Genomic DNA, 15,156 nt, shown 5'->3' on the forward strand with positions numbered 1-15,156 from the left:
CTCCAGCACTATTAATAGCTGTGTGTACCCTTTCTGAACCTTGGTTTTCAAATATGTAAACACAGATAGGAGTATAACCTACAACAACTAGGACTGTTCAGACATTTAAATGTAGTAACACATGTAAAGTGTTCAGCATGGTACCTGGTTTACAGTAGGGACTTAATAAATGGTAGTCTGAGGCTGACTAGGACCTCAAAAAGAGATAAACCTAGATGAGGGGTTCTTTTTTCTCAAAAAAATAAATAAATAGAAACATCTTCAATGCAGTTGAAATTATTTTTTAAAATACCATGGGAGTGATAATAAGTTATATTACATCCTTATTATGGAATACTGTAAGGCAATGAAAAAGGATGAATTTTTTTTCTATGTGTTCACACATGGCTAGAGGGCCATGTGTTAAGTTAAAAAAAAAAAAAGTCAAGTTTCAAAACAGAAACAGAATGGTGCACATCCCTGTTTTTCAAAAAATTACACACACATAGGGAAAGGTCTGGAAGTACATACATCTAATTGTTAAAGGGGAGTATGCAATTCAGGATTTGTATGAGATGTTTCTTTTTAACTTTTTACCTTCCAGTTTCTTCTGTAATTTCCAACACACACACACACACACACACACAAGAAAGAAGAAAAAATAAACAGATAAAGAAGTTCCCAAATTCTCTTTGGCCTGTATTTTTCATGGGACTTTGAAAGCCATTGAACTGAATAGAGGACGTGGCTAATTTTTCTGGCCAAGTGTAAGAATTTCCATACCCAGTTTTCCTTTGTGAGAGAGAGACTCGAGAAGGGAGGATGAATTGCTTCAGCATCACTCACTCCTCAGCACATCCAAACAGGTAGTTTCCCTCTCGTCCCGGCCACCACGGCAGGCCTGACATGCAGAGTAGCAGAGAAACCCTTTGATAAATGTCAACCGAAATAGAGCAATCAGCTGAAAGCCATTTGCTGAGCCGTCTGACTGCCCTGGGCTCGAGGTTTTCCTTTATTCATTTATCATGATATACGGCTTTGGCCAACATACACACAGGAGAGAAATTGTTGACATGTGGAACCCAAGTACAGAAAATCTTTCATTTTCCCCCCCGTCTGTTCACCAAATAAGTTTTTGTTTATTTAAAGACTACAGAGGATTTGGCTGTTAAGAACCAAATGCCTTTGGAGTGGAGTTACAACATAATTTATCATTTCCTCTGTTTATTAAAAAATCCTGCATCTTTGAGCAGCACGTTTGTAGTGAGTGGGGGATTTCGGCCACTCACGAAAGACTGTTGCAAAGCCCCTGCCATGTGGCTTACCCCCCTCAAAAATATCTCCCTTGATTGCTATCTCTTTCCCTGTCCCTCCCCCTGGCTGACTTCTGACCGTGTGATGGTTACTCGGGGCTGGTGAATGTGGTTGGACTGAGGATAGGTAAGCGGGGCTGGAGTCTGTGTTCCCTTCTTTCATCTTTGACCTAATTCTGACCTTGAATCCCACTGGCTGTTGTGCAGCATGCTCTCCCAGTACAAGCAGAGGGAGAAGGGCAACCTTTATTACCTCTCGCAGGGGACAGAGTCTGAGGGGAAACAAACAGCAGGAGAGAGTGTGGATGCTGCTTAGAAGGAATGTAGCCAGGCCTTGCTGCCGCCAGAGAGGGTTCCATTCTAAAGGCAGACATCTGGCAGAACTGGAAGAGACCTTCTACTTTCCGGCCAAGAGACCATAGACAGCAACACAGTCCAGTGACCATGTACCTCTCAAAGCCAGGGGCCGTGTCTCCCCCATCTTTGTAGTCCCAGCACAGAGCACAGTGCCTGGCACACAGAGGGCGCTCCACCACTTGTGAAGGCATCAGGATGCAGTGGGCAGAGCACAGGATTGAGATCAGGCCTCACTGCGATGCCCAGGTCTGCCCGGTGATAGCTGTGAAATCCCGGGCAAGAAACCGAACCTCTGTGAGCTCTCCCCTCTCTGTAAAATGAGGCTGACAGTGAATAATGAAACCCTCTAACACTTTGGGCAAGTTACCTAATATCGTCATGTCTTAGTTTTCCTACTTGCAAAATGGAGATAATCTACATCTTGCGAGTTTACTGTGAGGATTAAAAAGATTACCCAGAATTGTTATGAATCTAGCTCACGACGGCTAGATTATGAATGAATGACTGAATAAATGAACAAAGGGGAAAGAATTACTGGGGGGAGAACGTAACTTAACCTAGTACCCAAAGATGCACCACAATAAACAACTTGTCCATCAGTAACAGGCAGGCCCTGGGGACAGAGATCTCATTACCGAGTAAATGTTGAGGACAGAGGCAAGAGTGAAAAATGAGAGCAGAACCGTGTGCAGCGTGCAAAGAAAGGAAAAGCAGCTGGCATTTGTTGAGCAGCTACTATGTGCCATTCCTTCACAACACACTGAATGCCTACCATGTTCCGGACTATGTTCCACAGTAGTTCCAGACTACTATGTTCCATTATGCCAACTTCTAAGGAAACTAAAAATAAACGGACTAATTATCAAAAAGAATAATTGAGGTTCAGATAAAAGCAGTGGAAAGTGCTAGGAGAGCCAATAACAGGCATCCTAGGTTGGGCAGGGGAAAGGACATGCTCTCCAAGCTGAGACCCAAGGGTGAACAGGACCGGTCAGGCAAGGAGTGGGAGGATGGTAAGGGGAGACAGCAAAAGCACTGTTCCGGATGCTTTACACACTGGTCCTTGGAGATCATGAATCCACACCGATCCCATCATTTCCTCCGTGCTTGTTATTCTTTCCAATTTATTTAGGTTTTACTGTTTGGTGAAAATGGGCAAAGGTATCCAACACGGGTGAAGGCTCACACTGGCCCAAGCAGAGTTCAAAAGTGGGGACAGGGCCTGACTAATTGTCTGAAAAGAAGGCTCCCGAGATGAGCAGCAGACAGCGGCAAGCCTGCCAATGGTCCTGACAGCTTGGTGACGTCATGGTCAAGACAAACGGCCCAAGTGAAGGCCTTCTGTCAGCAAGAGAGCGTCTCTGAGGACCACCCATGCCAGAAGGCCCAGAGGAGATACGGTGGTCAGCGGACAGGAGGAAGAGAATAAACACTGTCCCACTGGAAGGCCGTCGGTCACTAGGACTGACAATGCAAGGTGACAACTTTCCGTATGGATGGAATAGAGAAGTGCCGATTTGCCACCCATGGGATCCACTAGGAACTGGGCTCTGGAGCACTGCTGGCCCTGGTGGGTTTTCATCCAAGAAGCTCTTTGGTTTTCACGGCCAGATGCCTGTCCAGCTCTGCCACTGTGTCATCGGCCATTTGGCTGATCTGCAGAAAAACAAAATGAGACAACCTGGTAACTGGGGCTGGGAAGGGGAGGGGGAGAAATGTTCTAGAACTATGAAGATTATCTGGGAAATAAAAAATGGTAACAAAAGCTCATGTGAATTGCATCCCAGACAGGCACGGAACTAAGAACTTTGTACACATACTCTTATTGACTCTGGACAGGAAGAAATAGACACCATGAGACAGTGTCATGTTTCCATTTTACAGATGAGGAAACTGAGGCAGTTAAAATCATTTGTTCAGGATCCACAGCTGTAAAGTAGCATTGACAAGAATTTAATCCTGGGTAGTCTGACTGCAGAGCCCCCAAACAGTTAACAATTATAACAGTACAGAGAAGTCAGTCTAATCTGTCCCTTAATGAAACTCTAGAATTTCCTACACTTCAGACACTCTGCTATATAAAGCCCTCATGCCAACTGATAAGGAGAATATTAAGATCCCAATAAACAAGCAGAAAAAAAAAATCTTGAAAAAAGATGAAGTACATCTGGTTAACAAACATGGAAAATTCAATAGACACTGAAGAAATGCAAATTAAACCAAGATATAATTTAGTTATCACAGTTAACAAAATTTGATGTTGCAGTTTTTAATTATAATAGTCAATACCAGAGCTGTGGTGAAATGGATGAACTCACATATCATGGATAGAAATTCAAATTGATGCAAGTGTTCATATCATTTTTAACCCCAAACTCTCTCAACTGGGAAATTATCACATGAATAGAATCTAAGAAAATGTCCTTAAGTTCTACATGCAAAGATAGTTATCAAAGCTTATAATCAAAAACGAGAAAACTTAAAATGATAGTATATGTAATTGAATACATATAGTCATTAAAAAGGGTTAAGACTGTCTACTTCTCATGGAGAGGGTATAAATACAAATAACATTCCAGTATACAGTTCTGACATGTCTGTTTTATAACAAGCATGGACTGGTTTTGTAATCAGAGAAAAAGAAATAATGTTTCAAGATATTATTTATAACATCATGGAAACATGCCCATGTTACCCTTGAATTCAAGAAAAAAGAATACAAAATGTGTATATACATAGTAGAAATGATCTCAGATATATTTAAAAACTGGAAGAAAATGTGTCAAAATATTACTAGTGATTATCTTTTAGTGATGGGAAGACAGGAAATGTATTATTCATGTCGGTATCTGTCACATTCAGCATAAAGCTTAGTCCATAGCAAGTGCTCAGGAAATAGTTCCTAAATGAATAATTATTAGTTTTCTGTGCTTTTCTGTATCCTCCACATTTTCTGTAGGAAACACAAACTCACTCTAAGAACGAAAAAAGAAACAATACAACTGAGTAAGTGTTGCAAGCCTCCAGTCCCATGTCTAAAAGAGACCTCAGGCAGGAAGCTTTGAAGGGGGCAGTGTGGTACCCAGTTCTGTGTGCTCAGCAGCACAGCGGCTGTTTGACATCTTTATTTGCAGACCACAGGCCTTGGCCAGGAACTGGGAAATAAATGCCCTGGAAAGGATATCAACTAAAAAGGATTTGGAGCAATTGGTCCCAGGCAGGGAGACAGCCAGACTCTTACCATAGCAACAGCTGCACATTTTGGAGGAGGGGAGAGCAAAGCTGCTTGGGCTGCCGGGCACTCCGAACAGGACCAGCTCAGAGCGGCTGCCTGGGATCCTCGCTCAGCTGGCACAAGCCCCTGAGAGGCTTCCTGTGCCCCCACCCCGAGCAGCCTCCTTGTGTGGGGTGTGGCGTGGTGCCCAGCAGCACTCCAGCACCCGCGTGCTGGTAGCATGAGGCAGCCAGGAATGAGGGCTGCAAGCCTCCTCTGGGAAGATGGCGTCTGAGGACAGAGGCTGGGACTGAGGGGAGGAAGGGTACCTGGAGGAACTGGCTGGTAACACGGTTCTGGCTTCAGCTCTCAGTGGGGCGACAGGGTGCCAGTCATTTCCCCACCCTGAGTCTCAGTTTCCTTATCTCTCCAATGGGGAGGTGAGCCCCTCCCTCAGAAAGGAATTGTGAGGGTTAAATAAGATCATGAATATGCAAGTATGTTTAAACTGGTTATTTGCTATGCAAATGTTGCTTGTGTTACTCGGATTTTTACTATCACTTTCTGACTTCTTTTTAATTTAATCAATTAATGAAAATATTTACTAACTCTCTGCCATATTACGGGCACAAAGTGCCCTTGGGGACAGTCCACCTGCAAGTTCATCTTTTCCATCTTAAAATAACAATGATTAAGAGCAAGGATACGAACAACAGCATCTATTTACTAAGAGCCAAACGCTGGGCTAAAAACTTTACATGCGTTACTTCACATCATGTTCAAAATACAGAAAATACTATTATTATCTCCCCTTGTTGTTGTTCAGTCCTTCAGTTATGTCCCATTCTTTGCAACCTGATGGACTGCAGCACACCAGGCTTCCCTGTCCTTCGCCACATCTCAAAACTTGCTCAAACTCATGTCCATTGAGTCAGTGATGCCATCCAACCATCTCGTCCTTTGTTGCCCCCTTCGCCTCCTGCCTTCAATCTTTCCCAGCATCAGGCTCTTTTCCAGAGTCGGCTCTTCACATCAGGTGGCCAAAGCATTGCAGCTTCAGCATGAGTCTTTCCAATGAATATTCAGGACTGATATCCTTTAGGATTGACTGGTTTGATCTCCTTTTAATATTATTTCATCTGATAGTTGCACAACAGTTCACACTACGCAGAAGTGTTTTGTCCTCTGTGACTTCATTCAGATCCAACAACCTCACATACCTATACCATAAGGCAGATGGGACAGATATTATCCCCATTTTACAGAATAGCAGACCAAGGCATGGGATTTTAACTGACCTGCCCGAGATCACATAAAAAGTCAGTGATATGACTGAGCCAAGAACCCACCCACCCTTGACTGCCAGTCTGGTGCTGCTACTCCCCTTGCTGAGCCCATAGCACCCGGCCTAGCCCTTCTTCATTCAAAGGAGGCTGTGCTCCACTCATTAAAACCGTCCATCCCTGTCCCACAGTCAAAGTCACAAGGTTAGGGGAGGAGCAGGATGGACAAATAGGACAAATGACTATTGAAGACCAGCCAGCACACTAGCTGCTTTTAAGTACGCTGTGTCACTTGGTCCTCTTGCCAAATCCTGTGAGACAGGCATTACTGCTCCCACTTTACAGATGAAGAGACAGAGGCTCAGGAAGGTGAAGCCATTTGCTGACCTTAAAAGCTGAGACGGGAAAGAGCTAGGATTTGAATTCAGGCCAGTCTCCAGAGCAAGAGCTCTTTCCACTACAATATGTTGCCCCAAAAGATGATGACATCATCCGCGCCATCACTGTCATGCTCATGACCGTCATCATCAACGCTGGCTCCTTATACGTTCAGGAAAATGAAAGGGAGAGACGGAAAAGTGGGGGAAGTCCAAGAGCACACTGTACGCGCATGGGGCAGAGCTGGGCAGCGCAGCTCAGAACACCCACAGTGCCGTGGGAGGGGTCTCCCGCCCAGTGCCTCACTCAGCCCAGCCCGCCTGCCTGCCTGCCTGCCCGCACAGTCTGCTCGGAGCCCTTCAGCCCCACTAGCACCCAGCTCCACTTCAGAACGGCTGTTTCTCAGAAAAAGGGAGCAGTGAAAGGATCTTGGCTAAATTTACTGGTGGTTTCTGCCAAGTGCTTTAATGCTCAGCAGACCCACTTGTAGCAAACTGAAGCAAAGGTGAAACAGCAGGCTGGCAGATGTCAAGAGTCCCAAGTGGGAAGACCCTGGTCCTTTTTCAGCAGAGCTGGCCTGGGTTGGGGGTTGGGAAGGCTGTGGGGAAGAGGTAGAGGTCAGACATGACTGCGTGGAAAGAACATACCACTGAACCCTTTTATTCTTGTATACCAAAGATGAAACACTTTTATAATACAGCTTTTTAAAAAATCTGACCTCAAAAGAATTTTGGAAAAAGTTTTAAAAAAGAAATTTCACAAAGAATAAAATTACAATTGTTCATAATCCAAGTGACCATTAATATTCTGAAGTAAATAAGCTGCCAACCTTTTCACACACATGAAACTTATAATAAATTAACTGTGGCTGTAAGTGTTTTTATGTCTATATATAAAGTCCAGTGAATGGATCTAAAGCAAGCGATTTTACTACTATCAGAAATGTAGACAGTTTTCAGGTTGTTGTTTTTTTCCAGCTGCACCACACGGCATGTGTGACCTTAGCTCCCTGACCAGGGATGGACGTTGTGTCCCCTGCAGTGGAAGCGTGGAGCTCTAACCACTGGACCACCAAGCAATTCTCCCCAGTTTTCTTTTATACATAATACATCAATGGACAACTCTGTAGATAAGATTCTTGATAACTTATTTTGGATAAATCCCTAAGTCGATAAATCAGAAATGTATAGGTATATCATCCTCTAGCAAGGTTTACGGATTTATAGAAAGAATAAATCTTTTCTGCGGAATGTGGAAGTAAAAGCAATATTTCCAAGGTAAGCAACACTTTAAGTTCACATCAAAAATGCTAGGTTCAAATGTCAAGGATTAGAAAAGGCCAAGAATTTTTAAAATACACAAATTCTAAACACCCTGCAAGTGATTTAGACAGTACAAACTAAGAAGCTTAAAAATATGCATTTTCTTTGTGCTATAATTCCACACATGAGACTCTATCCTAGGAAGTCATCTCAACAAAGATCTATGTATAAAAACATTCACTGCAACCTTATTTATAATAACAAAAAAGTTTAAACAAACTAAATGTCCAAAAAGAGGGCTTATGAAAGTGAATTACAGTATAACCACAAGATGGACTATTTTGCAACCATCAGAGTGTGGCTGTTTACAAAAGCTTTTTAAGAAAGAAGAAGAAAATGCTAATAATGCTAAACAGAAAATAAAAAACTGGATAGAAAGTTGTTTGATCACGTTAAAAAATATGTAGTTAAGTTCCCAAGTTTCCCTGGCAGTCCAGAGGTTAAGACTCCACACTGCCAATGCAGGGGGCGTGGGTTTGATCCCTGGTCAGGGAACTAAGATATCACATGCTGCCCAGCATGGTCAAAAAACAAATATAACAAATAAAGCATATGTTAATAAATAAACTACCAAATGTTTTGTAAAAACTAAGTAGTTGAAAAAGGGGGGAAAGGAGAAATATCCCCAAATCCAGGACTATAGGGTGAATTTTCCCCATTTTTGAAGTCTTCTGAATTCTCTACATTTTCTACAATGAACCTATACTGCTTTGATAATCAGAAATAAAATTTAAAAATACATTTTAAAAAGCTTTTTGATAAAGCAGCAATCAATTCCTGTCTTGCTTACTTAAAAAAATTAATAAATAACAACAATAAGAAAGCACACCCAAACTCCAGATTGATGCCTTCCATTGGGGAAAAATGAACAAAATAAAGTGTGCACATGGCTGTCTCCTGAATATTTTCTTACCCAAACTTTTAACCATACAACAGTAATTAAAGTTATTAACAACAATGGTAAGAGCTAATATTAAAGTGATAGTATCTTAAATAATAAAGATTATTGCACTGGATGTATCATGTAATACTGTATATAGCATGACCTTTTTTCTTGTAATATTCCATATATGTTTACAGAGATAACCTTGAAGGTCTATACCAAAAATGTGAGGGGAGTGCAAAAGGGTTAAACGAGGGGTCAATGTTTATGGTGATGGATGGAAACTAAACTTCTGGTGATGAACATACTGTAGTGTATACAGAAGTTGAAAAAGAATGTTGTAGAATGTATACATGAAACATACAGTGTTATAAATTAATGTTACTTGAATAATTTTTTTTTTTTAAGAAAACATTGAAAAAAAAAAAAAGTGCCAGTTATGTGATCGTTCTTCTTTTCCAAGGAGCCTGGGCTCTGGTCCCTGAGGCAGAGGCCCAGACTTGCTCAGAGAGTGCCTGAAGGGCATCAGAGGTTACAGGCTCACCACCAGAAAGCTACGAAAAGGCCAAGTGGCTGCTAGAGTGATGAAATCCCCTGGGAGGTGGACAAGGAGCTGGCCCAGCTGGACTCTTACAAGGCCTGGTGAGTGCTCAGCAAAGGCAGGCCAGTCTACGAGTCTCTTTGAGCTAATGCAAGGCAAGAGGAGGCCACAGAGAGGGCAGGAAACGAGCCCTGAGGGGCTCAGTGTCAGACACTCTCACAGTGCTTCTAGCATCCCCAGCGTATCCCTTCACAGCAGGAATTCCAAATCCCTTTTCACAGAAGAAACAGACTCCAAGAAGTCAAGTCACTTGCCAAGGTCACATGACATCAAGTGTAGAACCACCTCTTTCTAACCCCAGTGCCATTACAGGGGTACACTGCCATGCTTCTGGGTCACTACCTTTCCTGTTTTTCCTTGTCTGGGGAACCCCTCAAAAATACACATTCCTAAGCAGACTTACTGAATCAGAAAATGTAGGAGGCCCAGACATTCATCTAAAATTCTTCCCTGACTCACTGTTGGGCCTGCTCTATGACTAGCATTCTGTTAGTCCAAGAGGAAGGAATAGTCAATTTAGGGGGTCCTCATGACCCCCTAACGACTCTCCTGGCCTCCCCATCTTCCCTCTTTATGCCCTATCCTGCCCACACTCCTGTTCAATCTTTATAACATAATGCTTTTATTGTGGATGATGGAGGCTTTGGGAAAGCCCCTTATAATGTTTATAAGCTAAACATTCTGTCTCCTCAATACTGGTAAATCATCTTTCTGTCTTTTTTTTTTCTAATCTTTCTGTCTTAATTACACGGGTACCACACAAGTTCAGGCCATCATCATTTCCTGGCTGGATTCCTGCAGCAGCCTCCCAACTTCCAGTTATGCCCCTTACAATCTGGTTTCCACCCAGCCACCATAGTCAACCTTCAAACACAAGTGTGATGCTCTGCTGTCTGAAAATATAATCATTCAAGGGAGTCACTGCATCAGAATCACCTGGGGAGCATTTTAAAATGCAGAACCCTAGGCCCCACCCCTGACTCACTGACTGAATCTCTGGGAACAGGGGCCCCATATAACCATATTTTTGTTAGCTCCTCAAGTGACTCTAATGCCGTGACAGATTAGATTATTGCTCAACAAGTATTCACCCCCACCCCCAGACCTCCATGAACATATATACTTTCCCTCCACAGTGATACTGGGTTTGGCAGGTAAGATTTGCCTGGCCAGTGGGATGTGAAAAGAGTAGGTGTGAAAAGAGTACATTTACCAGCAGCGTGACCTTGGGCAAGTTACCTCGCTCCTCTCACCACCCACCCACCTCACTTTGCAGTGACAAGGATAAATTAAGTGTTGTAAAGTGCTCAGAGTAGAGCCTGGAACACAGTATGGTCAGTAGCTTCTTCCCCTCCTCTGTATTTCCAGGGTCCAGCACAGGGCCAGGCCCAGGACAGACTCGGCCAATGCCAATCATGTCAGTGAAAGAACTGGGGTACCCTGTTTTCATTTTCTTCACTTCAGATGTGAACAATGATTTTCTGGGTCAGATACGTAAACATGACATCTGTTGGCCACAGTACCTGTTTCTCTATGAGCCTAATGGTGTCCTCGGAGGCCTTGTCCTTTGATTTCTTCACCTTATTTATTGCGTTGGTACGAATCTTCCGTAAAGAGTCTTTGGCCTTGTTCGTGTTCTGTTTAGCCAGCTTCACCAGCATTTCTCTGTGCTCCCGGGTTACTCTGATAAAAGACAAAAAAAAAAGTTCAATAAAATCATCCCATGTATGAACTGCCTGCCAAGAATTCAACATCACTTTATGCACTAGCTCAGCAGTTTATAACTGTACTCTCCGTTGCTGGAAGATCTTCACATTCCTGAAACACGCCCAGGAGGATGTTCAGGGTCAAGGAAGGTTCCTGGTGAGATAACTGAGGACAGCCAGTAAGTGTGCTGCTTAAAATCATGAGCCAGAGAGTCTAGGCAGCCTTGAAGTTAAATCCTGGCCATGCCTCTTACTGGATGCATAACTGACTTCCCTTCCTCAGAGTTCCCATCTGTATAATGGGATTGTCAGTACCTGACTTAAAGGGGTGGTGTGAAGATTATGGGATGGTCTGTGTCACTTGTCTAGCACTGACCCTGGCACATTTTAAAAGAAAGCAACTATCAGCTGTAATTCCACCCCTTTCTCTCCAACTAAAGAAAGCAATGCCAATGAATGAGATGCTGCAGAAACAGCACCATCTCTACACCTCTAAATCATCCAAAACAAATTAAGTAGTAACCTTCAGAATCTTAACTATTATCATGACAAATTACTTGTGAATCGCTTTAGCACTGACCCAGACACAACACATGAGAATACTGTACCATTTAACTTCCATGAAGTACCCATGAGAGTGTCTGGCATACTAAAAATGCTTAATAAATGTCAGTTATTTTAACTATTAATATCCTTATCATAATAACAACAGTGAGCACACTGAAGGCCTATTATAAATCCCTGGGACAGGCACTCTAGAACTTTTTGCCTAAGCTGACCCTTACAACTGTATGAAGCAGTTATTATTCCTATTTTACACTTAATCATCGCAAAAGCCAACATGCTTGTCCCGCCTTGGTTTCTTGGTCGTGTGCACACTACCACCCATCAGGACCAGAGTGCTGGTTGTACCAAGTGTGCGACGATGAAGGTGACAGATCTCTGTCCTGCTCCGAGGGAGCTTAGCTAGGCAGAGAGCTAAGTAAAGAGACTTACAACAGAGCACGTCTGTGTCTGGGGAGGGGTCAGTTGGGGGAGGGAAGACTTTGCTCAGGAAACAATATCTGAGCGCGGCTCTCATTAGGTCTGTTCGCTGGTATTCTGATTCTTATTCCTTCCAGGAGGAATGCACGTCCCCTCCCCTCTGAAGTTTGGTGTGGCTGCACAACTTGCTTTGGCCAATGAGATGTGAGCAGAATGGGCGTCGCCTTTATGAGCCCGCATGCGCTCTACCACATTTGTCCCTGCTGGCTGCAGTGCAGGTTGAGAGGGCACTTCCGTCAGTTTGGGTCCCAGAGAGACAATGGTGAACAGTGCCCCACTTGGCATGAACAAGAAATGTTTCTGTTGTTTGAGGCATGGAGATTTGGGGGACTACTTGTTACTACAGCACTGCTCATCCCATCCTGACTAATAGCCCACAAGGATCTAAAGAATACATGCAAGTTGCCAGGATTGGTAGGGATTTCCAGGAGGGAGAAAAAGCATGCACAAAGGCTTTAGGTTACCAGGAGACTGAGGTCGTATGAGGAACCAAATGGACCACAGATAACAAAGGACGGAGTAACCAGAAAAGAGGCTGGAAAGCCATATCATAGAGGGTCTTATAAGATCACAAACTCCATTTTACAGATGAAAAAGCTTGGTATCTTACACAAAGCCAAACCTACGCTGGCCTGCTTCAAAAGCCAATAGTCTCAGTATGAAAAAAATGCTCTGCCTCCTGAATCCTGAACTGGACACCACTGGCATATGGTTCCTGACCCTTAAGTCAACATGGTTCTGGCTTATGAAGGATAATCCCAAATCCTGGGTATAAGTGTTCCATGTGAAACAGTGACAAATAGGAGTTAAAGATTTAGTGGCATTTACCTAGTACTTTTTCTCTGATAGGATGAGAAAAAAAATGAAAGCATTTTGAGACAGGTCAAGCTGTGAAGATAAAAGTGGGCAGCTGAGTGATAAATAAATCCTTCTGGATCCAGCTATTTGAATTCACAAAATTCTCAAATTCTCAAAATATTCTCAAAATGAAAATAATCCTGACTCCTACCAGTACTAAACCCCTCAGTGCTAGGTGAGTACCTTATTCCCTCACTGAACCTCACAACAACTCATCAAACTAGATTCTAAAACCCCCATTTTCCAATGAGGAAACTGAGGCATTAAGTAACTTGCCTGTGGGCCTGAGTGACAGAACTGGGGTTCACATCCAGATCTTTCTAGCCTGCACTCTCCCTGCTACTCCAGGCTGCCTACCTCTCGCAGTCTATTCCAAATAAATCATGCGCTGCTGCCATTACTTCTGCTTCCAGGCAGAAAGCTTTTTTCAAAGTCAGTAATACGAATCTTGGGACTGAAAAGGACAAAACCACCACGTCAGGAGTTTAGGGATTTGGATCAGATCTTGTTACTTTTATGGTTTTTAATTCATTGAACAAAAATCATGCTGACATGTTTAGGTCTCTTTTTTGTTCTGCCAAAGCATATGTCAGTATAAGGAAGGAACAGGAAAATTAAAACTTGATCCGCTGATTCAAAAAGCTTAATCCTGCTGAAACACTAGGAGGGGCAGAAAATAAATGAATCTAAGTCTGTCAGAAACCTCTTAAACTTCTCTGCAGAGAAGTATTTCAATCTAACATTTCATATATAATCTGAAATAGCTTGCTTTCTAGACAACCTTTAAAAAAATAAAAAAATGTTATCTAACCAACTGTTTTTTTTACTACACTTATATTTTACATGGAGGGAAAAAAAAATCACATGTTCAAAACTATACAAATTGGGAAAAAAAATCTTGAGAGTAAATGGCTACATAAAGAAAACAAAATCATAATATATGTAATTTGGCCTTAATAAAGTATTTTTATATTTATTAATGAAAATGTGACACTATTACACTATTGACACCAGTTTCCACACATTGTAGTATTTAATTATTGACATTGACAAAAATATGTCAGTTTCAGAATGCAAATACAGAGGCAATAATCTAAGAAAGTGGGGGGGGTACAGTGAGGGTGGGGGGTACAGTGTGGGGGGAGGGTACAGCGAAGGTGGGGGGATACAGCGAGGGTGGGGGGTACAGTGAGGGGGGTACAGTGAGGGTGGGGGGGTACAGCGAGGGTGGGGGGTACAGCGAGGGTGGGGGGTACAGTGAGGGGGGTACAGTGAGGGTGGGGGGTACAGCGAGGGTGGGGGGGTACAGTGAGTGTGGGGGGTACAGTGAGGGTGGGGGGTACAGTGAGTGTGGGGGGTACAGTGAGGGTGGGGGTACAGTGAGGGTTGAGGGGTACAGTGAGGGTGGGGGTACAGCGAGGGGGGTACAATGAGGGGGGGTACAGTGAGGGTTGGGGGGAGAAGAGGGGAGGGGGAGGGGGTGCCAGGCACAGGAAGTGCTGAGAGGAAGAGTGGCATCTGCATGCTGGTTCCGGGTGGTGCTGAGCTGAACGAATCCAGAATACAAGATTGGAAGCAGTCAGGGTGACGGAAAGGCTCGGTTCTGAAATACAGTCAGACCTGTTTTATTCCTATATCTATCACTCAGAAGCTGACTCAGAAGCGGGCAAGCTACTTAATCTCTCTCCACCTCAGTTTCTTCATCTCTGAAGTGAAGATAATGAAAACACCTTGTCCGGAGGACTGGGAGAAGCAGACACGACGTATATAAAGTACCAGTAAAGACAGCAGCATATAGTAGTAGCCTTGAATAAATGATAGCATCTATGAATGTTTTAATCAAACACACTTAATTACTTCCTCATGAAACAACGAGGGCACATCTGTTTTAGAAAAGAAACATACTCTATTATGGAAATATTGTAATGCCTTTCCAAACCAGTGATTAATACATCTGATCATCTCCATCTCACATTCACGGGGTTCTGTGAGCTCAGGCTAGTTGTATTTCAGGCTCTCGGCTCAGCCAGTTGGTTCTGAGCACCCGCTCTGCACTTGGCCTGCATTCACTCATCAAGCATTGGCGGGGGCCCCAGGGTTCACTGCCAGATCCTGGGCCGGGCTGGGGAGCGCCAGAGATGAGGGAGGCCTGGTCCAACTTCTCCAGAGGCTCAGTCCAGCAGCGCAGACAGACTCATCAACCACTGCTGAGGAAGAG

At 43.4% G+C, this 15,156-nt stretch overlaps 1 protein-coding gene across 3 annotated transcripts in view; it reads right to left on the reverse strand.

The window, feature by feature from the left end:
• Positions 1–2,744: 2,744 nt before the first annotated feature.
• MRRF (mitochondrial ribosome recycling factor) overlaps positions 2,745–15,156 on the reverse strand; it is a 55,056-nt gene continuing 42,644 nt past the window's right edge. For all 3 annotated transcript variants that reach the window (XM_069582551.1, XM_069582550.1, XM_069582552.1), the window contains 2 exons: positions 10,854–11,013; positions 2,745–3,305 (listed from right to left, as the gene is read on the reverse strand). In XM_069582551.1, coding sequence (XP_069438652.1) covers positions 3,228–3,305; positions 10,854–11,013 — 238 coding nt within the window. In that variant the 3' untranslated portion in view covers positions 2,745–3,227. The remainder of the gene's footprint in view (positions 3,306–10,853; positions 11,014–15,156) is intronic.

Source organism: Ovis canadensis, chromosome 3, assembly GCF_042477335.2.
Source record: "Ovis canadensis isolate MfBH-ARS-UI-01 breed Bighorn chromosome 3, ARS-UI_OviCan_v2, whole genome shotgun sequence".
In the NCBI taxonomy this organism is placed as follows: Eukaryota; Metazoa; Chordata; class Mammalia; order Artiodactyla; family Bovidae; genus Ovis; species Ovis canadensis.